At 52.3% G+C, this 25,526-nt stretch overlaps 11 protein-coding genes across 11 annotated transcripts; 3 read left to right on the forward strand and 8 right to left on the reverse strand.

The window, feature by feature from the left end:
- Positions 1–742: 742 nt before the first annotated feature.
- AA0111_g329 (Conidial yellow pigment biosynthesis polyketide synthase) lies at positions 743–7,278 on the forward strand (the record flags this gene model as incomplete). The annotated part of the gene is made up of 2 exons (XM_028649157.1): positions 743–7,180; positions 7,234–7,278. The coding sequence occupies 2 exons, from the start codon at positions 743–745 to the stop codon at positions 7,276–7,278; spliced, it is 6,483 nt and encodes a 2,160-aa protein (XP_028511873.1).
- Positions 7,279–10,281: 3,003 nt separating this feature from the next.
- Positions 10,282–10,542, reverse strand: AA0111_g330 (hypothetical protein; the record flags this gene model as incomplete). Its single annotated transcript, XM_028649169.1, has 1 exon — positions 10,282–10,542. The coding sequence occupies one exon, from the start codon at positions 10,540–10,542 to the stop codon at positions 10,282–10,284; it is 261 nt and encodes an 86-aa protein (XP_028511739.1).
- A 463-nt stretch (positions 10,543–11,005) lies between these two features.
- AA0111_g331 (hypothetical protein) lies at positions 11,006–11,829 on the forward strand (the record flags this gene model as incomplete). The annotated part of the gene is made up of 6 exons (XM_028649180.1): positions 11,006–11,031; positions 11,078–11,088; positions 11,141–11,181; positions 11,230–11,297; positions 11,358–11,694; positions 11,746–11,829. The coding sequence occupies 6 exons, from the start codon at positions 11,006–11,008 to the stop codon at positions 11,827–11,829; spliced, it is 567 nt and encodes a 188-aa protein (XP_028511738.1).
- Positions 11,830–11,925: 96 nt separating this feature from the next.
- On the reverse strand, positions 11,926–12,138 carry AA0111_g332 (hypothetical protein; the record flags this gene model as incomplete). The annotated part of the gene is made up of 1 exon (XM_028649191.1): positions 11,926–12,138. One exon carries the CDS (start codon positions 12,136–12,138, stop codon positions 11,926–11,928), a length of 213 nt encoding a protein of 70 aa, XP_028512302.1.
- A 406-nt stretch (positions 12,139–12,544) lies between these two features.
- On the reverse strand, positions 12,545–14,396 carry AA0111_g333 (hypothetical protein; the record flags this gene model as incomplete). Its single annotated transcript, XM_028649202.1, has 3 exons — positions 12,545–13,479; positions 13,528–14,221; positions 14,277–14,396. The coding sequence occupies 3 exons, from the start codon at positions 14,394–14,396 to the stop codon at positions 12,545–12,547; spliced, it is 1,749 nt and encodes a 582-aa protein (XP_028512301.1).
- A 1,047-nt stretch (positions 14,397–15,443) lies between these two features.
- AA0111_g334 (hypothetical protein) lies at positions 15,444–16,634 on the reverse strand (the record flags this gene model as incomplete). The annotated part of the gene is made up of 1 exon (XM_028649213.1): positions 15,444–16,634. The coding sequence occupies one exon, from the start codon at positions 16,632–16,634 to the stop codon at positions 15,444–15,446; it is 1,191 nt and encodes a 396-aa protein (XP_028511735.1).
- A 287-nt stretch (positions 16,635–16,921) lies between these two features.
- On the reverse strand, positions 16,922–19,224 carry AA0111_g335 (ADP-ribosylation factor-binding protein; the record flags this gene model as incomplete). Its single annotated transcript, XM_028649224.1, has 8 exons — positions 16,922–17,122; positions 17,173–17,687; positions 17,737–18,148; positions 18,199–18,471; positions 18,522–18,815; positions 18,867–18,942; positions 18,994–19,081; positions 19,137–19,224. The coding sequence occupies 8 exons, from the start codon at positions 19,222–19,224 to the stop codon at positions 16,922–16,924; spliced, it is 1,947 nt and encodes a 648-aa protein (XP_028511734.1).
- Positions 19,225–19,582: 358 nt separating this feature from the next.
- AA0111_g336 (hypothetical protein) lies at positions 19,583–20,143 on the reverse strand (the record flags this gene model as incomplete). The annotated part of the gene is made up of 3 exons (XM_028649235.1): positions 19,583–19,766; positions 19,817–19,957; positions 20,010–20,143. 3 exons carry the CDS (start codon positions 20,141–20,143, stop codon positions 19,583–19,585), a joined length of 459 nt encoding a protein of 152 aa, XP_028512298.1.
- Positions 20,144–20,601: 458 nt separating this feature from the next.
- On the reverse strand, positions 20,602–21,055 carry AA0111_g337 (hypothetical protein; the record flags this gene model as incomplete). Its single annotated transcript, XM_028649246.1, has 5 exons — positions 20,602–20,610; positions 20,660–20,746; positions 20,803–20,873; positions 20,924–20,961; positions 21,015–21,055. 5 exons carry the CDS (start codon positions 21,053–21,055, stop codon positions 20,602–20,604), a joined length of 246 nt encoding a protein of 81 aa, XP_028511732.1.
- Positions 21,056–21,302: 247 nt separating this feature from the next.
- AA0111_g338 (Exosome complex exonuclease) lies at positions 21,303–23,781 on the forward strand (the record flags this gene model as incomplete). The annotated part of the gene is made up of 3 exons (XM_028649257.1): positions 21,303–21,653; positions 21,705–21,892; positions 21,939–23,781. 3 exons carry the CDS (start codon positions 21,303–21,305, stop codon positions 23,779–23,781), a joined length of 2,382 nt encoding a protein of 793 aa, XP_028512308.1.
- Positions 23,782–24,205: 424 nt separating this feature from the next.
- On the reverse strand, positions 24,206–25,258 carry AA0111_g339 (hypothetical protein; the record flags this gene model as incomplete). The annotated part of the gene is made up of 1 exon (XM_028649268.1): positions 24,206–25,258. One exon carries the CDS (start codon positions 25,256–25,258, stop codon positions 24,206–24,208), a length of 1,053 nt encoding a protein of 350 aa, XP_028512307.1.
- Positions 25,259–25,526: the final 268 nt, after the last annotated feature.

Consider the following 25,526-nt stretch of genomic DNA (forward strand, 5'->3'; position numbering starts at 1 on the left):
TCTAAGCCTGAATTCGCTTGGAAGATGCTGTGATTGATAGCAAAACACACGGACGCCATGTCTATCGACCCCGGCTTATGGGAGGGGATCCGACACACTAAACCCGAATTTGAGACAGCGCCCTTACCATCCAGGTCCCCACGTCTCATGTTTGCTATCATCCGTAACGCATTGGCTCGATACCTCAGCCGCTTGTCTCCACGCCTAGCATGCGCCATCTATCAATAGGCATAGGAGCATTCGGCGACATAGCCGGCACCTGCACGCCATTAATCCTCGGAATCATGGCTGGACTATCCAGGACAGGAAGTGGTCCGGGATCCACTCTCGCTCTCACGTCAATATGTTTCTGCAGTACTTCGTTCCGCAATACATGGGTTGTCACAGATCCGGCATCCACTGTGCTTGTCATCGCGCGATCCACGCCCTGACCACCATCTTGATATCTTACGCCTATCTTTGCCTCCTAGTCACATACATATAGGAGCAGCTCGAAACCCAAGAGGCTTCCCATCTCATCCATCTTACTCCAGTTTCTTGGGCCACTACTCAGCCACCAAGTACCATATTCCCATACTGGATCAATCTTTCTTTCCCTATCGACTACCCTTGCCTTGCTTCAATCTCGAAGCCCATCCATCTAACAATCACATCCATCCTCAGTGAGGATCCTTTGCCCCAGACGGCAACAACTTTCTACAACTTTCCAACTTTTTATTAATTCTTCTATACCCTTGCCATCATGAACGTCCTCATTTTCGGAGATCAAACCGCCGACCAGTACCCGCTCCTGCGGAAGGCTTGCACCTGGAAGAACAACTCCACCCTGACCACTTTCCTCGACAGAGTCAGCCAAGTTGTTCGTGAAGAAGTGCAGAAGCTGCCACGAACCCAGAGAGATCAGATTCCCAACTTTCTGACAACATGGGACCTTATCGAAGCATACTATGCCAAGGGACTGAAGATCCCTCAGCTTGAGAGCTGTATGGTCACTATCGCGCAGTTGGCGCATTTCATCGGATACTATGCCGAGAACCCATCAGACTTGCAAAACCCAGCAAACACTCGTGTTGTTGGTCTTTGCACTGGTCTCCTTGCTGGATCTGTCGTCGCGTCCGCGAGATCGCTGAGCGAGCTTCTTCCTCTTGCCACTGAGGCTGTCCGCGTTGCTTTCCGCACCGGTACAGTTGTCGGAGCCGCAAAGGAGGCAGTGGAGCAAGCCTCTGCACCAAAAGAGACCTGGTCTACCATCGTGACCAACATGACCGAGAAGGCCGCTAAGGACGCTATCGCTGCATTCCATGAAGAGCAGCAAACACCGACCTTGGCGCAAGCCTACATTAGCGCCGTTAGCACCATGGCCCTAACCATCAGTGGTCCTCCAGCCACCACCAAGCGCCTACTTCAGGGTGACGCTTTCAAGGGCTGCGCACGTGTAGCAATCCCTGTGTACGCTCCTTACCATGCTGCGCACTTCTACAGTCCTGCCGACATCGACCAAATCCTCGACAAGGACGCCATCAGGCACCTGCAGCAGTTCCGCCCGCTATCGCTCGTCCACTCTGCTACAACCGGAAAGTGCCACACTGCTACTAGCACTTTGGACCTCATCCGCTCCGCTCTTACTGAGATCCTTGTCGAGCCGGTCCGTTGGGACAACTTGCTCACCGAAGTTGTCTCTCAGGTTACTGCCACATCCAGCCAAGATTGCTCGGTATCCGCGATTGGCGTTACCACCATCACCAACAGCCTTGTCTCAGCGCTGAGAAACGGTGGACAGTCATCCGTCACTGCTCGCGACCACACCACCTGGGTAGCCGCCGAACATGACAGCCGCGGTCGTACTCAAAATGACAAGATCGCTATCGTCGGTATGTCCGGTCGATTCCCCGGTGCGGCTAATCCTGATGCGCTTTGGGACCTCCTCGAGAAGGGTTTGGATGTTCACCGTGAGGTGCCTTCCGACCGTTTCGACGCGCAGGCTCATTGCGACCCCACCGGCAAGGGCAAGAACAAGAGTCACACACCATTCGGTTGCTTCATCGATGAGCCTGGTCTGTTCGACCCCCGCTTCTTCAACATGTCCCCACGTGAAGCTGCCCAGACTGACCCCATGGGTCGTCTGGCTCTTACTACTGCGTACGAAGCCTTGGAGATGTCTGGATATGTACCCAACCGTACTCCTTCGACCAAGCTTGAGCGCATTGGTACCTTTTACGGACAAACGTCTGACGATTGGCGTGAGATCAACGCTGCCGAGAACATCGACACCTACTTCATCACAGGTGGTGTGCGCGCCTTTGCACCGGGCCGTATCAACTACTACTTCAAGTTCTCTGGACCATCTTACAGCATCGACACTGCTTGCTCGTCATCTCTCGCTGCTATTCAGCTAGCCTGCACTTCTCTTTGGGCCGGTGACTGTGACACTGCCTGCGCCGGTGGTTTGAACGTTCTTACCAACCCCGACATTTTCTCCGGTCTCAGCAAAGGTCAATTCTTGTCTAAGACTGGTAGCTGCAAAACTTACGACAACGATGCGGACGGTTACTGCCGTGGTGATGGTTGTGGCTCAGTCGTCCTCAAGCGCTATGAGGATGCCATTGCGGACAAGGACAACATCCTTGGCTGCATTCTCGGTGCCGCGACCAACCACAGTGCCGAGGCTGTCTCTATCACCCACCCTCACGCCGGAGCCCAGGAGTACCTGTACAACAAGGTCCTGTCCAACGCTGGTGTTGACGCACACGACATCAGCTATGTCGAGATGCACGGAACTGGTACCCAGGCTGGTGACGGTATCGAGATGACTTCTGTCACGAATGCTTTTGCACCTCGCCACCGCCAGCGCCGCCCTGAACAAACTCTTCATTTGGGTGCCATCAAGGCCAACATCGGTCACGGAGAAGCTGCCTCTGGTATCAACTCTTTGGTCAAGGTGTTGATGATGATGAAGAAAAACGCCATCCCCGCCAATGTTGGTATCAAGGGTGTCATGAACAAGTCTTTCCCCAAAGATCTTGGTCAGCGAAATGTCCACATCTCAACGACACAGGTCCCATGGCCGCGTAACGGTGCTGAGAAGCGCAAGATCTTCTTGAACAACTTCTCTGCCGCCGGTGGTAACACCGCGGTCATCCTTGAGGATGCCCCTCTGCCTGAATCGCCCAAGGGTGTTGACCCACGCACTATGCACATGGTGACAGTGAGCGCTCGGTCTATCTCGTCCCTCAAGAAGAACATCAACAACTTGATGCAATTCATCGACGAGACCCCAGGAGTGACGCTACCCAGCCTGGCCTACACTACTACAGCACGCCGCATCCAGCACAACTACCGAGTGGCATTCTGTGTATCCGACATCAATAAGGTCAAGGACGGTCTTCAGGCCCAGATTAAGGACACTTACAGTCCCCTTCCTATGGTTCCTGCTAAGACAGCGTTTACCTTTACCGGTCAAGGTTCGCAGTACACTGGCCTTGGCCAGAAGCTATACGAAGACCTTGAGACTTTCCGGAACGACATCGACCAGCTTGATAAGCTCGCGCGCCTGCATGATCTCCCGTCTATCCTGCCTATCTTGACAGGTGCAGACGTCGCAACGCTTTCGCCTGTTGTCGTTCAGCTTGGCATGGCCTGCATTCAAGTTGCTCTTGCTCGCATGTGGGCATCATGGGGCGTTAAGCCTGTGGCTGTCATTGGTCACAGTCTAGGCGAATATGCCGCCCTCCACGTAGCTGGTGTCATCTCTGCCAGCGACATGGTTCTCTTGGTCGGACGTCGTGCTCAGATCCTAGAGCAAGAGTGCACCGCCAACACACACGGCATGCTCGCCGTCAAGGGTAGCGTTGATGCCATCACCGCTGCCCTCGGTGACAAGATGACTGAGATCGCCTGCATCAATGGCCCAGAAGAGACTGTCCTTTGCGGCACTGTCGAGGTTGTCGAGTCCACCAACGCGGATCTCGCATCCAAGGGCTTCAAGGCTACCAAGTTGAATGTGCCATTCGCCTTCCACTCTGCCCAAGTTGAGCCTATCCTTGAGAAGTTCAAGGCTGCGGCTGCCTCGGTAACCTTCAATGCTCCCGTCGTTCCGGTGATGTCGCCTCTGACTGGTGAAATCATTCGGGAGGCTGGTATCATCGGCCCCGATTACCTTGCTCGTCACGCACGCGAGACGGTCAACTTCTGCACTGCCCTTACCACTGGTCAGGACAACAAGCTCTTCGATGCGAAGACTGCTTGGCTTGAGGTTGGCGCCCATCCTGTCTGCAGTGGTATGGTCAAGTCTTCTCTTGGTGGATCTCCTGTCGCCGCAGGATCTCTCCGCCGCAACGAGGACCCATGGAAGACTCTTTCCAACAGCATCACCACGCTCTACCTTGCTGGTGTCTACTTCGACTTCAACGAGTACCACAGGGTCTTCAACGATGCTCATGAGATGTATACTCTTCCCACGTACGCTTTCGACTCCAAGAAGTACTGGTTGGACTACCACAACAACTGGACCCTTACCAAGGGCGAGGTTCTTGAGGCTCCCACCCCTGTCAAGGCTATCGAGGCAGCGCCCGCTGTTGAAGCAGCTTCTAAGTTGTCCACTACATCTTGCCACAAGATCGTCCGCGAGAACCTCCAGGCCAACTCTGGTACTGTTGTCGTCCAGTCGGATCTCTCCGATCCCAAGTTGAAGGCCACTATCACCGGCCACCAGGTCAATGGCACTCCTCTCACGCCATCGTCACTGTACGCTGACCAGGCCATGACCGTTGCGGACTACCTCTACCAGCAGCTACGTCCTGGTATGACTACCCCAGGTCTCAATGTCTGCTCCATGGAGGTGACCAAGACTCTCATTCCTCAGTATCCTCCCCCAGCCAGCGGTCAGCACTTGCAGATCGAGGGTAACGCGGACCTGGAGACCGATGAAGTCAAGATCACATTCCGCACTGTCTCTGCCGATGGCTCCAATGTTCTCGCTGAGCACGCTGTTGGTATCGTCAAGTACGAGGACATCAACGCCTGGAAGGAAGAGTGGGGTCGCATCCAGTACATGGTGCAGGCTCAAATCAACAGCCTCGAGCAGAAGCTTCAGACCGGTGCTGCCCACAAGGTTCTCCGTGGAATGGCTTACAAGCTCTTCAAGGCTTTGGTGACCTACGCTGACAACTACCGTGGTATGGAGGAAGTCATCCTTGATGGTAAGGAGACCGAGGCTACCGCTCAGGTCCAGTTCCAGACAACAGCTGCCGATGGTGAGTTCTTGTGCTCACCTTACTGGATCGACTCTCTTGCCCATCTCTCCGGTTTCATCGTCAACGCTTCTGATCACCTCGACTCCGAGAACTCGGTCTACATTTCTCACGGATGGGGATCGATCAAGATTGCTGGAAAGCTTTCGCCCGAGAAGAAGTACCGCTCCTACGTTCGCATGCAGCCCGCTCCCGGCAACATCTCCGTTGGTGATGTTTACATCATGGACGGTGCTGAGATCATCGGTATGGTCATGGGCCTCAAATTTCAGAACATCCCTCGCCGCGCTCTCAACATCATGATGCCTCCTTCTGGTAAGGCTGTTGCCGCCCCCGCTGGGAAGGCTCCTGCTAAGGCTGCCCCCAAGGCGCTGCCGTCGGCTGCACCTGTCAAGACCAAGGCCGCGGCCACCAAGGCAGCCAAGCCAGTCGCGAAGCCTGCTAAGGTCGCGAAGCCTGTCAAGGCAGCTGCTCCTGCTGGCGTCACCTCCAAGGTCATGAAGATCGTTGCTGAGGAGATTGACGTTGACATGTCTGAGCTTGTCGATGAGGCCGCTTTCGAGAACCTTGGTGTCGACTCACTCTTGTCTCTCACCATCTCGGCCAGGTTCCGTGAGGACCTCGACATGGATATTCCTTCCACCCTCTTTACCGATTGCACTACTGTAGGAGAGTTGAAGAAGCACTTCTCGCAGTTCGATGGGGCCGTGGTCGTTGAGGATGACTCTTCAGAATCTTCCGACGATTCTTCTCCCTTCGAAGAGGTCGCTGATGAGAACGACGATACCCCTGCCAGCTCCACTGGCAGCGATGATGAGGACGAAGAGGTCAAGCCCTCCGTTGCTCCCACTGAGGGTGGTGCCAGTCTCGCACGCAAGCTTGTCGCCGAAGAGATGGGTGTTGATGTCTCCGAGATCACCGACGACCTCGACCTTACTGACATCGGCATGGACTCCTTGATGAGTCTTACCATCCTTGGTTCCATGCGTGAGGCTACTGGTCGCGATCTGCCTGCTGATTTTCTCACCGTCAATGTCACCATCAAGGACATCGAGACTGCTCTTGATATGCGCCCCAAGCCGCAGCAGCAGGCGAAAGCCACGAAGCCCGTTGCTAAGGTTTCGGCCCAGCCTCAACTCTCTGAGGTAAACAAGAAGCTCGCATCCCTTCCCGACGTCTCTCACCTCCCTCCCGCCACTTCCGTACTCCTCCAGGGTAACCCCAAGATTGCCACCAAGAAGTTCTTCCTGGTTCCTGATGGTTCTGGCAGTGCGACCAGCTACATCTCTATTCCCAACATCTCCACTGACATGGCCGTGTACGGACTCAACTGCCCGTTCATGAAGTGCCCTGAGAAGTGGAGCTGTGGTGTGGAGGGTGTTCCCCGCCTCTACCTTTCAGAGATCAAGCGCCGCCAGCCCCAGGGCCCTTACCTCGTCGGTGGATGGTCTGCTGGTGGTGTCATGGCTTATGAGGTCGCCCAGCAACTGGTCAACTCTGGTGAGAAGGTCGAGAACCTCGTCCTGATCGATGCTCCCTGCCCCGTCGCTCTTGACCCTCTACCTGCCCGTCTCCACATCTTCTTCGACCAGATAGGTCTTCTCGGTACCGGTAAGCCCGGTGGCACTCCGTCCTGGCTCCTTCCTCACTTCGCGTCCGCAATCCAGAACCTCAAGGACTATGACCCGAAGCCAATGGACCCCAAGATCGCTCCCCCGGTCCTTGCCATCTGGTGCACAGACGGTGTCTGCCCCAACCCTGAGGACCCCCGTCCCCCACCAGGTGAGGGAGAGGACCCAGCTCCCATGAAGTGGCTGCTCAACAACCGTACCGATTTCTCGGACAACGGTTGGGCCCAGCTCCTTCCCAAGGAGAACTTCCAGTACGCTGTTATGGGCGGAAACCACTTCACGATGATGAAGGGCGAGCACGTAAGTCACTCCACGATCATTACCATCATTTCACGATACTGACATTCTCTCAGGGTGCCACACTAGGCAAGCTCATTCAGCAAGGTCTCAAGCTATAAGCTTCGATCCCTCTTCATTCATAGACTTATCACACATTGCAAACTGCATGCATCTCCTTTGTTCAAGTGTTGAATAACGAGATGTTGGCGTTGGGCTCTCGCTTATTGGTCTTCAGCATACATATACTCTGGCGCTAGCGAAGGTGTCATGATTTATTGGCGTTGGGATACTACCTTCTTGTGGCTCCATTTGTCTTTCACGCACTTGTTGCACCTTTTTCTCATGTTCACGCACGTTATGATTTATACTGTACTTAATGCTTGGTTTACCCAAAATGGCAAGGGTTTGTTCACAACAACTAGTTCCCATTGCATTGTGACTTGATGTGTCTAACTCCACTACCCTACAGTTCTACCTCACTTGACTGGCACTACGACCATCTCAGTCCTGTTCCAGCTAGTGACCGAGGTCGCCATCCCGCTTCCGTCTCTTCCCATGTCTTTCCAGTGCCAGATCCATACTACCAGCAACCGAAACTGAAAATAGCGCAACCTGTTACTTTGACTCGTTCCCGGCTCCACAGTCCGACAACCATAAGTATTGGTATCTAGATTTGTTGGGATACTTTAAAGACAACCCCCACGCCATCTTATAGGTATTCAATATGTCATGATCCAGAGCACTTGCTTGCATGATCGTGCCGCTGGCGTAAATCCCCTGTGCGTGATCGTGGACCAAATACCATGGCCTCACAGCTTCTCGCACCCATTGCATATCCGTAGAAGCGGGAACGAGGATCCATGTTCTGCCACGCCTTTGACATCTCGCTCTACTAGCAATGGAACGCTGTGGCCCATTTACCCAGACGCTCATATCCCGACCCTCTAGCTGCAGGTACAACGAACCATTCAACTCACGGATAAATGCCTGTATATTGCACGTCTCTATACGACACCCGTTATCCCGTCGCCCACGGAACTGTTCATGCAAGCTAGATTAAGCTTTGTCTGGCACGATCTAGATGGTCCCGGTCCGCGGTGAAGGATTTCTTTTCATGCGCTATGCAGCTGCGGTCCGACGGGAACGTCGTTGGACGGTCGCAAACATGTCCTTCCGTCTTCGGAAGCTCAGCCGTCGTATATCTGGCGTTGCTATAGTGCCATTGCGCATGGTGGTTACTATATGAACAAATTTGGGACCGACGTACGGATAGCCTGCTTAGCCAGTAGGCATTCATGGCCTACGGCAGTATATTGGAGGTCTGGTACGCGGCGCCCTGCCTTAATTGCGATGTAATTTGACTTCGCAAAAAATACTGAGCCTGATGGTGCTGTGGTTGTTGTTCAGTGTTGCATCGAAACGGGAAAGTCTGGACGTTGGCAAACCGTCGTTCTATACTCTGGAAAGCACTTTAGAATCCAAGTATCGCAAGTCTTGGCTCAAGGATCCAGCTAATACTCTTACTGCTGTGTAGTTCCGCGGTACAATGTGGATGCCCGGGTACATGCGTGCTTCACAGAAGGTGGCCAACGCAACACTCTCCATGGGTATGGCACGTGCACCCGCTCTCGCTCCAAGTTTCGCTGCGGAGGTATACCTGGCATTCCAGCCAATGCAACATCCAAAGTATTTTTGCTACTACCGAGACTACCGCGCAGCCCCGGACGGGCATGCGAAAGACTTCCAGCTCTTGCAACATCCTCACGCATCTGCAACACCCTTCAGCCTGGCAGCAGCCAAGATATGTTCATGTGTCCTTCTCGATCTACTGGACCCTCCTTCCGATTTCTGGGTCCCAAAAAAGGCCAAGCACTTACTCAGCTGTGTCTGTTCACGTGACTGGGACATCCTTATCGTACCTGGCAATGTTAATGCATGCAGTCATACTTCCTGATCTCAGGCGTCGGATGGCATCGACAGTGCATTTCCAGAAACATGGTATCTGGAGCGAAGTTGCCGGGCGCCTGCAATACTGACACATCCGAAGAAAGCCCAGCCAAGACCCTGGCATGGCTCAAAGTCGCTGTCGTGACGGGGCAAATTTCAACTACGGGTCGCCTTACACACTACCCACACGGGGCTGCCTGAGCCTTGTCACTGAGTCAAACTTCATGTGAAAATGTGGCTGTCACATCACTCTCGCGTTCCTCAGCTAGCAAGCGAGCGCCCGCCACGTCATGCCATCGTTGCGACGTGCAGGGCGCCTTGCTCACCTTTAGCTACTCAGCCATCTCACTGCATATGCTATTTCCACCGGTACCAAGACAGTGATGAGAGCTTGCATGTCAAGGAATGCCTAGAGAAGGGTTGCGCCGATCAGCACCAATCCGACTGCAGGAGTCCCAAGAACCGGTCTGACAGCTACGTCGCCGTATATGCCGTGGGCTGAAGCATGACGATCGCCACGATGATCAGTATCGAATTCCTTCTTTGATGCAGAGCAGCTGTCCAGAAACGGACAACCGAAACATGTAAGTCGATCTATGTTCACTTCTGGGATGTGACCCTGATGCATGAAGCATAAGTGCAATCCTCAGTCTTAACGAGACGAGCTAGATCTGATGTTGCGAAGCCTAAAGGTTCCTAGGCTGTGGACCGCGTTTGGGGTCGATCCTCGTATGATCCGATGTCTTCCGTTCGTGTTCAAGTCGAAATGTGAGCAATTAAGGATCTGCAGGTCCTCGTTGAACGAATGGAACCATTCGGAGACAGACGATTTGGACCCTCCGAGTACGAGTGCGAAGTTCAATGCGCTGGCTGGGAAGCTTGGTCGGCGAGGATTCTCAAAGATGATATGCTCGGAGAATAGTGAGGAGGCCCGAACGTGCATCCTGCAAAGCCGCAAGCAGCTATGCCTGAAGTGCACTCAACAGTGGCGGCTGCAACCGCTGATCGCAGCCTTGAGCGTAATACGGCTCATATTTTCTTTACGATGATTAAGTTTGTGGCTTGTATCGATACAGTAGGCTGATGGTCCGTCATGGAGTTGGCGGTCCGGGGAACGATTGGTTCGGTTCTTACCTGGCTGAGCAGTTCACAGGCATTGACGCCTGCATCTTACCTTATGTTAGCCTTGCAGTAGCTTTCAATAGTTCCTCGATGGGGAGACCAGGGCCGCAGATTGCCGTCTCCATAGGGCGGAAAGCATGGCCGCCGCCCGTTGCACTAGACTTTTTGCTGTCCGCATATGCGATATAGGCAGGGTTTTCCAGTGTTTGAAGTACGTACTGCATACGTCCAGCCACAGACGTGGCAGTTACCTCGATCTTGAGTGTACTGGAGGCGATCGAGCTGCCGTGTTGGATGGATAACGACCTCATCATCTTGTCGGTTAGCTAGCGGGTCGGGGGGCCCGTGTTATCCCATCGAGTCCCAGGACGACGGAATCTTTTTGTATGTAATCTTGATGCTCATGCTACCAAGGTACTTCCCGCGTAGCTTTTCGTAGTGTACCAGGTATACAGCAGGGTCATGGCATGCAAGATGCTGGATGGTGAGATCATATATTTTTAGCCAGATCGGTTGGTATCCCGGCCAAAGACGGGTACGGCAGCCATTCCTGTTGGTCTCTGTGCATAAGCTAGCTAGCTAGATCGGGCGGTACAGCGGAAGACAGTGAATGGCGGGGTGGAGCGGAAAGGGTTTGGAGTCTCGAGAGGCGGAGGACGTGGGAGGATGGAGCTCTTCCGCCAAGAACGGACATTGCGGGGCATTTTCTCCGAGACGCGAAACCTTGAATGAACGCGAACAACGCGAACGACGTCGAAATATACAAATCCAAATACAATGGCTGATGTAGCCAAAGGCGCGAGGTGAGTAATGTGTCAGTCCTGGCGAATAGATCTGACATTGCAACAGCGGTCCCGAGAGTACATCCCCCAACACCACCAGAGTCAAGACATTTCTCTGACATACCTCCAGCGAACCCTCGCGGTATTCCCGTTGCGCCCTTTATAGATCGGGTGCGAAGTCCATTGGTCATCTTGGAGGATTGCGTCTAACATGGACAGGTTGAGGACTATGTCACAGACCGCGCAGATGTCGAGAAGACCATCAACAACTTCAAGGAGATGATCTCGTATGTCTCACACAACTGGTCACACCCATAAGAACAGCAACGCCTAACGTGCCTTCCTAGGAAGTACCAGTTCATGCAGCAAAACACTCAACGGCGAGCTGCAGGCCTCAAGGACAAGATCCCCGATATTCAAAAGACGTTAGAGACTGTGCGGTTCCTCAAGTCACGGAAAGACGATGCGGAGCCCCTCGAAACTACCTTCGAACTGAACGATACACTCTACGCCAAAGCTGAAGTGCCTCCCACCGACGAAGTCTACCTCTGGCTCGGCGCCAATGTTATGCTCGCATACCCCATACCCGAAGCCGAAGAACTGCTGCAATCGAAGCTGTCGACCGCGAAACAAAGTTTGAGTACATGCGAAGAGGATTTGGACTTCCTACGCGAGCAGATTACGGTATGCATACTCCATGCAGTAGGCTGAGGTGTAAAACTGACAGGGCCATAGACACTCGAAGTCGCATTCGCACGGGTTTACAACTGGGACGTTGCACAGCGGAGAAAGGAAAGGGAAGGAGAGGAAAAGAAGTGAATGTGTCTGGATGAAAAAGAGTCAGAACAACTCTCGCCTGTCGGCAGGGAAAGACAGCTTACGTAGCTGATCAGCACGCAAGGCAAGATACAAAAATCAAAACCACATGATGATGATGATGATGATGATGATGATGATGATGATGATGATGATGATGATGATGATGATGATGATGATGATGATGATGATGATGATGATGATGATGATGATGATGATGATGATGATGATGATGATGATGATGATGATGATGATGACGATAATGAAAACGCTGAAGAAAGCTGAAATGGCTCCGAAAGATTTCGCAATCATCAAGCAAGCGATATGGTACCTCTCGGTTGTGACTCTTGCTCACGATCCACATGCATTGTATACGACAGTGAAGAGCCTGCTACCAAGACGGCGCAGTACTCGTCAAGTCTTCACGAACAACAGGACGCTGGAGTGGAGACAGAGAGACCTGGGATACGAACGTGAAAGGTAGATACCGCCCGACATGAAGAACTTTCACGACAGACAAACCAGGGCTGTGCGGAAAGACGAGGTATAGTTCTCACCAATCAATTTTATATACAGCTAATAAACGTACTCAAGAGTGCGGAAGGCAGAGCATCAAGCCCTGCCTAACGATCCTATTAACAGCCACTTTTTCTCCTATGCATATGAAATGCATACGACCTATCCCTATACACATTACCATCCATTCATTCGACCTGGCTTAGACGACAATCTTGGCACCAGCCTCGGCAGTCTCAGTACCGTTGTTAATAGGTGCCATGTCTTTGCCAGTCTGCTCCTTGACGTACTCGCTCATCATCTTAGTAATGGCGACTTGACCACCCCATGTGACCATGTTAGCCATGGTATCGATCTCCTTCATAGTCATGATGACAGCTCCTTGAGGCGCCTTGTCGAGGCCGTACTTGTCCTTGCCTGAGTCCTTGTTTTCTTGGCGGCGCTCGGGTTTGGCGGTCTCGGTGCTGTTGGCGGTCTCGGTGCTGTTGGCGGCAGAACCTTCCATGGTGGGTCTCTTCTCACCCTCGGCCGCTGGCTTCTCGCCTTCGGCTGCGGGCTTCTTCTCACCGGCCGCTGCGCTGGCGCTGGATTCAGGTGCTTCACCAGCGGGTGTCAAGCTAGATTGAGCGGCAGGCTCAGCAGCAGTGGGTGTTTGACCCTCACCAGCGGCTGGTTGAGCAGGTTGAGCAGGTTGAGCAGGCTGAGCGGCTTGTGCGGGTTGCGCACCGCCCATGACTTGCATAGTGAGGATGTACTCTCCATCAATCTGGCGGACAGGAACAGCAATGCGCATGTTGGCTTGGTCAAGAACGGCGTTAGCCTGAATGGGGGTAAAGGTAGGTGCAAGAAGGAGCTGAGTCGCCACGGGGTTGTTGCCGTTGGTAGGTGTGCCCTGCTGCTGGCCCTGCTGCTGACCCTGCTGCTGGCCCTGCTGCTGACCCTGCTGCTGGCCCTGCTGGATCTGGCGTCTGAATTCACCACGGCTAAGACCACGACGTTGGGTAGCGGCTCCACCAAGGTTTCCTGTTGCGCCTCCGGGGTTCTGGAGAACACCACGCTGAGCGACGGCAATAGCGACTTGGCCGGTGGGGGGGACACCCATGGCTTGCATCATCTTCTGGATACGGATAGCATTGACTAGACGTTTGTCAGCTATCTATATGACTGAGACATGGGTAGACTTACTGGGCATCTGGACAACAGTGACTTGCTGGTTTAGATCAGGGGTGACAGCAGCCAGGTTGGAGACAACTGAGTAACGATAGTCGTTGACTGGGGCCTGACCCTGGAGAGCAGCCAACATGCTCGAGTCGACACCATCCTTGACGTCGACGTTCATAGTCATGGGCTGAGTAGCGCGAGTCGACATCCTGAAGCCATCCTGGAACTCGTTCTCTTGTAGACCAGTACCTTGAATAGCGACGGATGTGCTGCCGTCACTGCCGAAAGGAGTGACCAGAGTGTTGGTCTCGACGGTCTGACGACCAACAACCATGTACTCGCCGTCCATCTGAGTGCGCTTGACCATGCGAACCGTCATATCAGTAGTGTTGACACTCCTCATAGTCTCCTGAATCATCCAGGATTGACGGTCAGGTGAAAGCATAGCAACGTATGTGTTGTCGGGTTGGACAGCAACTGCCTGCAAGTTCTGCATCGTCATGGCCATCTCGATTTGGCCACCAACGAGATCTGTAGCGCCGTTCGTGCTGATAGTCATCGACTGCGGCGAGACAGCGACGAAGGGTTGACCAGTAGTTCCCGTGACTTGGTTTGCGGGAATGGCGGGTGTTTGTTGATTAACAATTATTTGCTGTTGCTTCTGGGAGAATGTCTCAACCTTTGAGCGGTCAGGAAATTGGAATGAGTTGAGTTGCATCTACGTTTGTCAGTTTAAAGTCGATGAGGGGATCTGTTGGAGATAGTTTACTTACATCGCCATTGACATTAAGGACTTGGTTAAAAGACACTTGCTGTGTGTTTGCGTTTTGAGCCAACACCTGTGTACAGCTCAAAAGCAGGAGAACAAGCGAGGAGACAGTACCGGACGTCATGTTTGCAATAACAAAAGCCACCTGGGCTTTGAAGAAATATTAAATAAGAAGATAGAAAAGAAGAATTAATAAGAGAAGAGCGAGAGAACGGCGGAGCAACTGACCAGACTTGCTGCGGCAGAGAGGTACTCGAACAACAAATCGTGGCACAGTGGCTTAATATGAAGACTCTGTGTCTCCGTACCATGACTTCGGTTTCTAGCCCGGCGAGCCATGATCCGGTCAATGGGGTTTCGAGTCGTGCTCCAGGACTTGATGGCGAGATGTCCCGGAGCGAAGAGTTCCATAGCAATCAGGCATACTCGACCCCTTTGGATTGAGAGGCCCACATAAAGCCTGCCGTGACTTGCTTGATTCGTTAGAACCAGTTGACGAGACCGTTGTCCTTACAGGTATGGTGTCGGCCAAGAAATCGCTTGAGTAACGGTGATGCTTCTTTGCGAATTCGGTTTCAAACGTCAGGCAGAACGTTTGGTTTGCCCATCTGGGACGGATTTGCCGGAAAGCTTAGCCCTAATGACCTACGAGACACATCGACGCATGGCGAGACTGTTCTATCAATGGTCGGGTAGTCTGAGCTTTCTCAAGGTTTGTATTTATGGAACAATCTGACAAAATGATGGGATGCCTGGCTCACACAGAAAGCTTATGTCATCAAGAGGCCTCTTGTTTCTTGTTCTCTTGCGCTGCGCTGCGTGCAGCCATACAGGTAATTGCTTCCACGTTGTTCTCGGTTGGTCAGTCGAGGCTGGCAGCAAAGGCTCATCTGTAGGACAGCGAAAAATCCCTGATTATTTGCGTGCAAAGTCTATCGGTCGCGCATTACATGGTCAAACCACGATGTTTAGAGTGGTGTTTCGCGAATGCAGTTTGTCGCACGAACACGATCGCCTTCGGCTATTTTCATACACTAGTCTCGAAACGGACAGAGCATAATCATTGGTCAACGACTTGATTCTTGAGCGGTTGCAATGGGCTCAGTCAATCTGACAGGAGTCCCCAGATTGTAATTCTGCTTTCTCATTGCTACAGGAACTACATTGGTGATCATTGGTAGCCTCGCCCGCTGGGTGCTTTCACACTGCCACTCGAGAAAGTGGCCTTGTACTTGTTATCCATAGCCTTTGATCTTTGCTTGCTTCCTATCCCTGTACGATCTGTTGTGGGTTGTGCAGCCATGAAGCTGTCAAACTCATCGTCGTCGGCATCACCTTCTGCAGGCTCGCTGTCATCCTCCTCGCCCGCCTTGGCATTTCCTGGCGCAGGTTCAGTTCGAGGTATACGTTCGGGTATCTTCTTGTCATCCTCGTCTTCTTCTTCCTCTGCATCTTTTGACGTGGGGTTGGTGAAGGGCTTCGATGCCAGGACACGGCGCCTTAGCTCTGCCATCTCTTCCTCATCGTCTGAGGACTCTGGGATATTGTAAGGATTTCGCGGGTCGATCTCGTCTTCTTCATCCTCATCACCTTCATCATTCTCATCATCATCGTCATCATCTGATTGGTCGATGACCCTTCGATTCATGTTTCCGCCAGCCCAAACATCCTCTTCAGCGCCATCCACTTTCTCTTCTCGGCTCGTGTTGTATTCGCGCTCAATCTTCTCCAGCCAGACTTCCTCGGCCTTTTTGATTTGCTCTTCATTCTCGCATGCCATGTAACGCTTGAGCAGCGCAGCGTTGATGTCCAAGAACGCCTGGCCGTATGAGAAAGTCGACAGAATTGATTCGGCCCATTCGGGATGCCCAGTGATATAGTAGCAAGCGGCAAGAGCTTCGACGCAGTTTAGCCGCCATGGTCGACCGTAGTTTGTTGGGTTCGCAGCAACGAGGTACGGAAGTAGACGTTCGCACTTGCCACCTATCCTGCCGAACGGGACTTCGTCTATCCTCTTCCAACTGGCTTCCACAACTGCAGCGCCATATTGTTCCATCAAGTCTTTGTCTTCGCGACTAAGTATCTTCTTTGCCTTCGGGCTAACCACGACACCTGCAAACTTCTGTCCAACGTGAAGCTCGCGCATCATGCCCAGGCGCATAAGCCTCTTTCCAGAACAGCGCTTGGCGTCGCAGTGTCCGAGGTCCCAGCATGCGGCTTTAAACTCTGGCTTCGCAGGCCTCGGGTTGTCGCCATCGTTTTCATCTGCATCCGATGCGCGGCGGGGGCGGGGAGGACCGCGTGCTTTCGCGGGATTTTTGAACTTGTTGTTGCCCTTGAAGTCTTTCTTGTGGCGCACCATGTCGAACAATATGTCTATATGTAAGAGAGAGGCGATTTGCTGGTCCTAAGTTGGGCGTGAGTCGCAGAGAGGGGCAAGATTGTGGAATAACAATTATTGAACATCGTAATCGATAAGACGCGCTAGTCCGATGACGTTGCGCTTGCTTCTATGAGCGAATGGCGATGGCGTCAAGGCCGCTTAGCTGAGTAACAAACTTTTGTAAGAGCAATTCATTTTTGGGGTACGGAAAATGCTTGATTCATGTTCTTTACGGGTCAACGACCACGGTTTCCGTGTTGCGGATGCTATGAAACACCGAGGCTCGGGATTTCTCCCATCTCGTTCTTCTGCTGTCCACCAAGGGAATATGTAGCCTTCCACCTCATTTTGACGTTGTTCCCCGACCCTCTTTGCACGTTGTTCACGCGGATGTTCTGAGTAATTCCGAACTTCTGATGTGGTCCGAGGTTGACGCCAGACTGTGGCTCCAATTGCAGTTGGGCGCCCTGGTTGTTGTTAACTAATGACTTCAATATCATCACATTGCACTGCCTACCTTTGATGCAGCAACCTGCAGCGTCAGGACAGAGATTGGTAGCGGTGTGTTGTTCGATACCCGTGATTGGATCAGCAAGGTGGTGTCCGATTCTCTCGAGATGTTGAAAAGAACATTGATGCTCGTATTGGTGACAGTTATCTCCTTGGAAGTATCTGGCACAGCTGAAGCAAAGTTCCACTCGTCGTCGTCATCAGCAGTAGCGCTGCTTTGTGTCAAATTGGTTGACGGCGCAGGCATGCCATCACCCAGTAGATCAACAGCACCGGATGCCACTGGTGGGGGCTTGACCGACTGTTGGTATTGGAAAGGTGAGCCTTGGCGTGGTGTGGATGTAAGAGCAGCGAAAGGATCCGGTGTGCGCGCTGGCTGTATTGGGGGCGGTGAAAAGGTAGACGGAGTGGGTGACGTGATTTGGGATTGTGTTGGCTTCGGTCCTGCTGAGAAGAGATCGGTGATGGCCTGGTTTGATGCTTTTTGCGATTGTGGCACTGCCATTCCAGACATGCCTAGGACTAAAAAACGTCAGCTGATGAATACTCGCTTCAACAACAAGCAACGTACCTGAGCCATTCGAACCTCCCAAAGAAATGCTACCCTGCTGTCCGTAGGTATCTCCACTCAACGACAGTCCTAGAAGATCATCTTCAAGAGCATTGCCTGCAGCTGCTGGCTGTTGAGGTGCCTGTGACGATCCTGCTGTCTGAGACGCGGGCTCTGGGTCTCCAAAGTCGATCAAGTTCAATGTGTTGTTTGGACCCTGGGAAACGCCAGCACCACTGCGGCCAAGCGTGCCTTGGGGTATGTTATTTGCGGCCTCTATGTCACCCTTCTTGAAGAGCTTGTATCTCTCTATTGTTCGGTGTATGCTGTCATTGATTTCGAACAGCTTTGCTACGGCTTCGTGGTCTTCGGAATCTTCTTCGCACATTTTCTGGATCTTTGGTTGGGCGCTTTGGAGGGCATTCGCAAGTTCCTGTCGTCTAGTTAGCTAATATTACCATATTGACACCTCAGTTGACATGCCTCAAAGACATCGCCCTCTTTGATCTGATCGCCCGGTTTGTAGCCCTGCAGCATCTCCTCCAGTATCTTTGCCTTTTGCTGTATTCTTCCAACTTCTTCAGCAGCCTTTGCGCGCCAATCGGTCTTGTTCCTGGTATCGTACCCAGCCATGACTTTCATGAGCTTGTTCGCTTCTTGCAGGTCCGCAGGCCCACCACGACGGATCAATTCCTGGAGTTTCGCAGATTGTGCCTCTCGTTCCTCTTCGGCCATTTCTTCTGCTGAGCGGAGATTCTGCGCCATGTTAGCAGTATACTTGAACCGCCAGACCACCATATACATACGTCGCTGGGGTTTAGGACCGCCGCATCTTCCTTGCGTACTTCAGGAAAGATGTAGCCCTTGTAACTCAGCAGCCTGTGCATATCTCTTATGAACCCTAGGTCGTCTTTGTACCGCGACGTCTGACATATGGTTTGTCGCCATTCTTCTATCAACTCGAGAATCTTGTTTTGTACACGGGTCGAATGCACAGGCGGACGTTCGGGGAATCGGCGGACAAGCTCATTGAGGAATTCCTTTGTGCTTATTTGGAGGTGGAAGGGGTAGCCGCAATTCTTGACACATATGTCCAGGAGCTATCCAAGGGTGAGCTATGCGAAGTACAAGGTGGGGCAGTGTGGGCGTACATTGAGCGCGAGGAGGGCAACGTTCTGATTGCGGTGGTTGACGTAGTGCACGATGGTAACAGCTGCTTCTCGAGGCCTGGGGCACCGTTAGCCTCGAGTGTATAGCGGAAGAGTGGCATGATCCTACGCTGAGCCTTTCTTGCTATTGATCAAGTCGGAGATCTCGAGATTCAAGGCCAGGTTGGGCTCGAAGTTCTGCGGATCGCAAGCTTGTACTGTTCCATACTATATCAGTTTTGGTTCGTATCCGGGGAACGGCCTTGTGCATACATATGTAGCGCTGCAGTGGTGAACTGGGCGCCTCCCCAAATGCGCCGTACCGATCCCGAGTGGCCATGCGCGCAGACGCTGCCTCCATTGCGCCGCCAGAGAATTCGAGTATAGAGGCTGTAGATAGCGAGAAGTAAAAGATTCTAAGGTTCGGAAGGGCGGACACGTGTTTGCCGAAGCTGGTTGTATGAATAACGTATGTTCTAAGAATTGGTGGGGATTGGAGATCGCGGCAGCTATCCACCTGCTCGATGCCTTGGCGCCACAGTTGCTACGTAATGCGCCTCATTTCACATGCAACTTCGAAGCTCGACCTTTGTTTATTTACGCACACGCATGGTTCAAGGGTATTCACTCTGGGTAAAAAATAGTTTCATAATAACTACCTAGGTCGAGCCCTTTTGCTAAACCTGCTGCTAATTATCTCAAACCATGAAAGTCTTCTATCAAATCATCCAGAAATCCGCGATCAAGTACGTTGCGTATCCAGCAATACCTGCAAGTACAGCTTGAGTGCCGTAGTAACCAACAATCCTTCCGGGAGCCGTAGAACCCTTAATCATCAAGCCAAGCTCTGCGTGACTGATACGGAGGGCAAGGAGAGTACCAAGCGCGTAATTGATGTAGGTCCTGATGTAGCAACTTAGACGCGTTGTCTTGTCTCGACGGAGTGCACTTACCTGTTGGCTCCATTGAGCTCAGCGAGGAGCGCCACTCCCAATACCAATGGCACGTTCTCGGCAAAGTTCAGCTGCGCACGCGTGGCCACATATAGGGGATCTGTGACGCCTTTCGAGTCATCCGACTTGTCACCCATGAAACTACCGTCAGCGTCAGCAGAATGCTATTGGCTAACTGAGATGAGCTCCATACGTCTTTGAGGTAATGCGGTGGTAAGCAATGCGGTTCTGGAGGAAAATGTAGTATGCCGCAAAGGGAAAAGCCCATGTAGCAGTCGCAGGAGCGAGAAGCGGCATTGGAACGCCGAGACCAACCTTGGTTGCCATGCTTGATTCAGGAACGGAGAGATAGTTGACCATCGAACCGAGGAAGTGGGGGAGAGGAGTTTATATAGTTGTGGGGACTTTCAAAGTGGATTTGGTGGAGAGAGAATAGGATTGTTTTCCGAAATACATGGATCCCGATTGTCGACGTCATCTAGGGGTCTAGCGCAGATATATGCAGCGGCCCGATCAACATTCTTTGGTGCGCCATTGAACGGGGTAAACCTCAAGAACGTTCGGGACTATATCTTACGCGTTCAAAATACATATTTTTTTGACAAAGGTCGTGTCCGAATGGTACGGTGTATACGCCAAGTCCAAGTTCTGCAACTTCAATAAGCTGTTGTCGTTATGCATTGTTCCACTGCACTAAGAGAGAAGAGTAGGGAACTCACTTGAGAGGAGTGTGAAGTGCAAACACGTCTGTGGTTCTATGGAATAACTATGGCAAGCCTCGTTGTTCATCGGTTCTGTATGCAGTTAGTTTCAGTAACATCGCATATGGAAGACCGTGCCTACAGGCTTCATGTGCTCAGCATCATTTTCTTTATTGTCGTCTCGCACTTCCTTTAGCATCTTGTCGATGCCACGTTCATTCAGAGCCCTCTGTTTGTTGGGTTAGCCAGCTTCAAGGGCAGAGACTTTAGGGCAAAGTGCCTGACCGAAAGACATTTCTCGTACTGCTCGAATATCGGCTTGCATTCGTCGGTTGTGGCAGTGCCTCGCAGAAACTCTAGATTTTGTCAGGAGTCAAAGATGCCCAGATTATGCACTATTGCTTACTCTCACTGTACCACTTGAGGAAGCAGTTGTCGTATCGTCTTGGATGTATCAGTCAGTTATACTAGCAATACCAGATAACATTGGCGCTCACTCCTTGACTTCGTTGCATTCGGGGGCTAAAGAAGCCGACATGTTGGTGAAATGTTGGTTAAGTGACGGCCTTGATCAGCATGACGGAGGCGGCGGGTGAAGGTGCGCGGCTGCGGCTATCGATAGGGAAAGCGCGCTAACGTAGAAATCATTGAAGGTTTCTTTCTAAACATTTGCGACACGCGCTCCCTCTCCACCCCAACACGACCTACGACATCGAAGCGAGACGCCACCGTAGACCACGTCATCGAACGTTTTTTTAAGAGGATGAGCGCACAATAGACACGCCATGGATTCCTTCAAAACGCTTCAGACAGAGATCTCGGCTGCCCTGAAGTCGACCACCAAGTCTGCCTCCCTAATAGGTGCAGCAGACATTTCCTTTCAACGGTCGCTCAACCCCGAAGCTGGCACACAGCTGGATGCTCAGAATGCGCGCCTCCTTCACCTTGCGCAGCGACTTCTCGAGAATGCTGCTGCGAGTTCGGACGCTGTAGGTCCCAAGCTACCCGACGTCGAAGCCATAGACGCCAATTGGAGGGGGGTTGTTGATGTCATCGACAGCTTGCTTGAGAAGGCCGACACCAGTCTCGATGAGTACACGGGTGTTGTCAAGCGACTGAGCCCCGCGACCGAGCAGGTGAGGAATATACATACTGAAAGGGGGGCGCGTCATCTGATTCATTTGCAGACAACCGCGAAACCGCGCCCAAACATCGCCGATAAAAAGATCATCGCAAAGCCGCAGCTCAAATTTGAGCATTTGCCCGCCAATTTCGAGTCTGGCGGCTTCCGCCCTTTGGTCACAACCAAGCCGCATGCGAAGATACCGCTCGAGAAATGTTTGGAAACTTTCAAAGACAGACGCGGACGGGAACAGTATGACAGATATGCTATGTTAGCACCGCAAGCTTACCTTTCCCAGATACCCTCACCCGTACCAGACCGAGATCGAAACCTACGAATATCCTTCGACCGTATACGAGTACTCCGAGCCGCAGCAATACCCACCCTTCGAATCTACTACTGCAACTTTGGTCGATACCCCTGAAGCACTGGCTACTATGCTCTCAGAGCTGAAGACCGCAAAGGAAATCGCTATTGACCTGGAACACCACGACAACCGCTCCTACATCGGCATGGTTTCGCTAATGCAAATAAGTACGCGCGATAAGGACTGGATAGTCGACACACTGAAGCCCTGGCGGCGGAAGCTCGAGTGCCTGAACGAGGTGTTTGCCGATCCCAATATCTTGAAGGTTCTACACGGTGCATACATGGACATCGTCTGGCTTCAACGAGACCTTGGGCTTTATGTCGTTGGCCTCTTTGACACGTACCACGCTGCTCGAGCTCTTGGCTATCCTGGTGCGAGTTTGGCGTACTTGCTTGAGAGGCATGTTCAGTTCACAGCCCAGAAACAGTACCAACTGGCAGACTGGCGCACTAGGCCGCTCAGCAAGGAACTGTTCGAATACGCACGCGCCGACACCCATTTCCTCCTTTATGTATACGACAACATGCGGAACGAATTAGTTGAGAAGTCTGACTTCTCTAATCCCGAGAAAAACAAGGTTCAGGACGTACTGCAAAAATCGAAAGAGACGGCGCTACAGCGATACGAACACCCTGTTTACGACATGGAGATGGGTCTTGGAGCAGCTGGCTGGTACAAACTCGTCTCACGGACACCCGTGCAGTTTACCCCACAGCAGTTTTCGGTCTTCCGAGCTGTGCATAGGTGGAGAGACGACCTCAGTCGGAAAGAAGACGAAAGCCCGCTTTTCATCATGCCCAACCACGCCGTGTTCTCCGTAGCTCGTGCGATACCTGCGGATAAGGCTGCTCTCTTCAACGCTATCCAACATGTGTCGCACATCATTCGTGCCCATGCGGACGAGCTTGTAGCTGTGATCGCAAAGGCTAAGGAGGAGGGCGTTGGGGGTCCGGAGTTGCATAGCGTGCTTCAGACGATTGCCGACATGCAAAGAGCGGAAAGGGCTGAGTCTTATGCTGCTGCTGCGAAGGTAGCAGAGGCAACTGCAGCTCCAGCTGTTGAGGCCGCCGCACTTGAGAGTACCGTTGCTGTCCCAGCTACTCGCGCTTCGTCTTCTGAGTTCTGGGGACAACTGTGGAAAGCCAGCCAGCCGTCACAACAGCGGGAAACTCCCACCATTGATATCGGTCTCGCTCTGCCATTACCACCTCTTACCGCAGAAATATTTGCTGATGCAAACGGAATGACACAAGCTGCACTAAACGCGGAGAAACCGCAGCACACTTTTGTACCGAAAGAGGAGAGACCTGCTGAAGACCAACGAACCGACACGTTTGTTGTCAAGCACCTCGGTAGTCGCAAGCGAAAGCGAGGAAACGCAGTAGAAGACGAACCCTCTACCACAACGCCAGCCCTCGACCCTATGACCAACGACGAAATCATGCTAGACGCATCCGAGGAAACACCAGACGCAGATCACGCACATGCCAAGGCCGCTAGGAAAGCCGCACGTAAGCAAAAGAAGAAGGATGACGCTGCTGCCCGCGCCGCTGGTCTTGACTACGGTGACGAGCCTGCATTCGACTACGCAAACGCCAAGTCGGTACTGCATGCAGAAGATGGCGATGGCGATGGCAAGAAGAAGAAGAAGAAGGACAAGAAAAAGAAGAGTGCAGCCTTCGCGCCTTTCTCGGGTATGTCCGATGCACCGAAGGGACTACCGAGGGCGCAAAAGGAAGTCCCAGGACGAAGCAAGACGTTTACAAGATAGACGTGGCAGTTTCGAGGCAAGGGAGAAGAGGATTGCTTTGCGTTTTTGCGTTCTTGTACATATACCTGCATCATGATACCAACCTAATTCTCGAGGTGTCAAAACAATTCAAGGAGAACTGCTCTAATGGGCTTACTGTTACTTGGTCGCCGTTCCTTCGCCTCTACTCTGAACATGAATGATCCATCACTACCTACGAAGCAGCTCGTCTCTATTGAGCTGTACCTTGTACTGGAAAGACACCCGGAAGGTATACACGTATAATATTGTAGAGTTGTCGCCACACAAAGTATGGTGGATACATTTAGTATGCATTCTGAGCATTGTATGAAGCTATAGCAGTAATGTCCGCTGCCTGCTCCCTGGGCCGTGAGACAGTTGGAGAATGCATACACAAATCCCTGCCAACCCCGTCGGCCACTATTCACGCAATTTGTCCATGTAAAACCTGATAGAATTGACCAAAGTTTCCCTTGCCGTCTTTGCCACCATCTGGTCCGTTTACGTTGTCCATGACGGCAAACACGACCTTCTCCCACCACCCTCCTTGGAATTCTGGCTCTCGAAAAACCTCAAGAAAGCAATTTGCGACGTCTCGTGGCGGATTGGCGAATACACCGCAGCCCAGTGCGCCCAACACGAGCTTTCTGTGTCCATGTCGAGCAGCAACGCGCAGTATGAGGCGAATGTTCTTCTTGGTGTGAGACCTTACGCCAGGGCTTTTAAACGCTGTGCCGTCGTTTGATAATTCCGGTTGACGAAGTGCTGCTACGCTGATGACGGAAACTGCAGGGAGGTCAGGCGGACAAGTGTTACTGTGTAACTTGTGGCCTCTTGACATGGATTCGCGTATTATGACCACGTTTGGTGAGTATATGGCAGAGAGAGGGGGTATTGGGTAAAGTTTTCGGTCGAGCGAGAGGTAGAGCGAAGAGCGGTAGCACAGACATTCCTCCTGGGCGAGGGCGCCCTTCTGCCAGCCGCCTCCGGGCGAACGCTCGGAAGCAAGGTTTAGGACTGCCACTGGGGTCACCTTCTCAGTACTGGTATCCGACCTTTTCTTGGTGACATGCTGGTTGACGGTGTGAGAGGGGTCTAGCTGGATTGCCGCATCGAATGAATCCATATCGAGTACTTGAATAGTACACGGTGTCGTTAAAGCTGGGCATAAGTCCGCCGGAAGAGGAGCTGAATCTCGATGGTCCAGATCTTCGAGACAAGACCATTCAACATCAAACTCTGGTGGAAGCTGAGCCCGGACATTCGGGAGTGCTTCTTTGGTCTCGTCGGCAACTAGTTTGAGACTCATGTTGCGGCGGCGGTCAGGGGGTCGCTTTTGGTTAGATGAGTGATATTTGTGAGCGTTGGTACTATTGCGGCGGTAAGGTTGATCTCGATGAGAATGTTGTGATCGAGACGACTCTGGTCGTGCCGAACCTGGCTTTTTAAGGAAATCGAGGATGGATCTTTGTTCCATGATTGCTGGAAGGGAAAAGGTAGATGGTAAGGAGCGCTCTCAATGTCGTCGAAGCAGGAAGCCACAATGACCAAGTGTTTTTCGTGAATCCACAGGGTACTTGTAAATGAATACCGTGTGCGTTGCGGGTTCTGCTGCATAGAGCTGCCTGAGGACGCATAGGCCGAGAGATCAGGAGCTTTTGATTAGAGTCCTGTGACGCATTTATTGTGTACAGAAATGCCTGGTGACATCGAGAGATGTATCAGGAATGAGGAAGGCGCATAAA

This window comes from Alternaria arborescens, assembly GCF_004154835.1.
Source record: "Alternaria arborescens strain FERA 675 chromosome Unknown contig_1, whole genome shotgun sequence".
Lineage (NCBI taxonomy): Eukaryota > Fungi > Ascomycota > Dothideomycetes > Pleosporales > Pleosporaceae > Alternaria > Alternaria arborescens.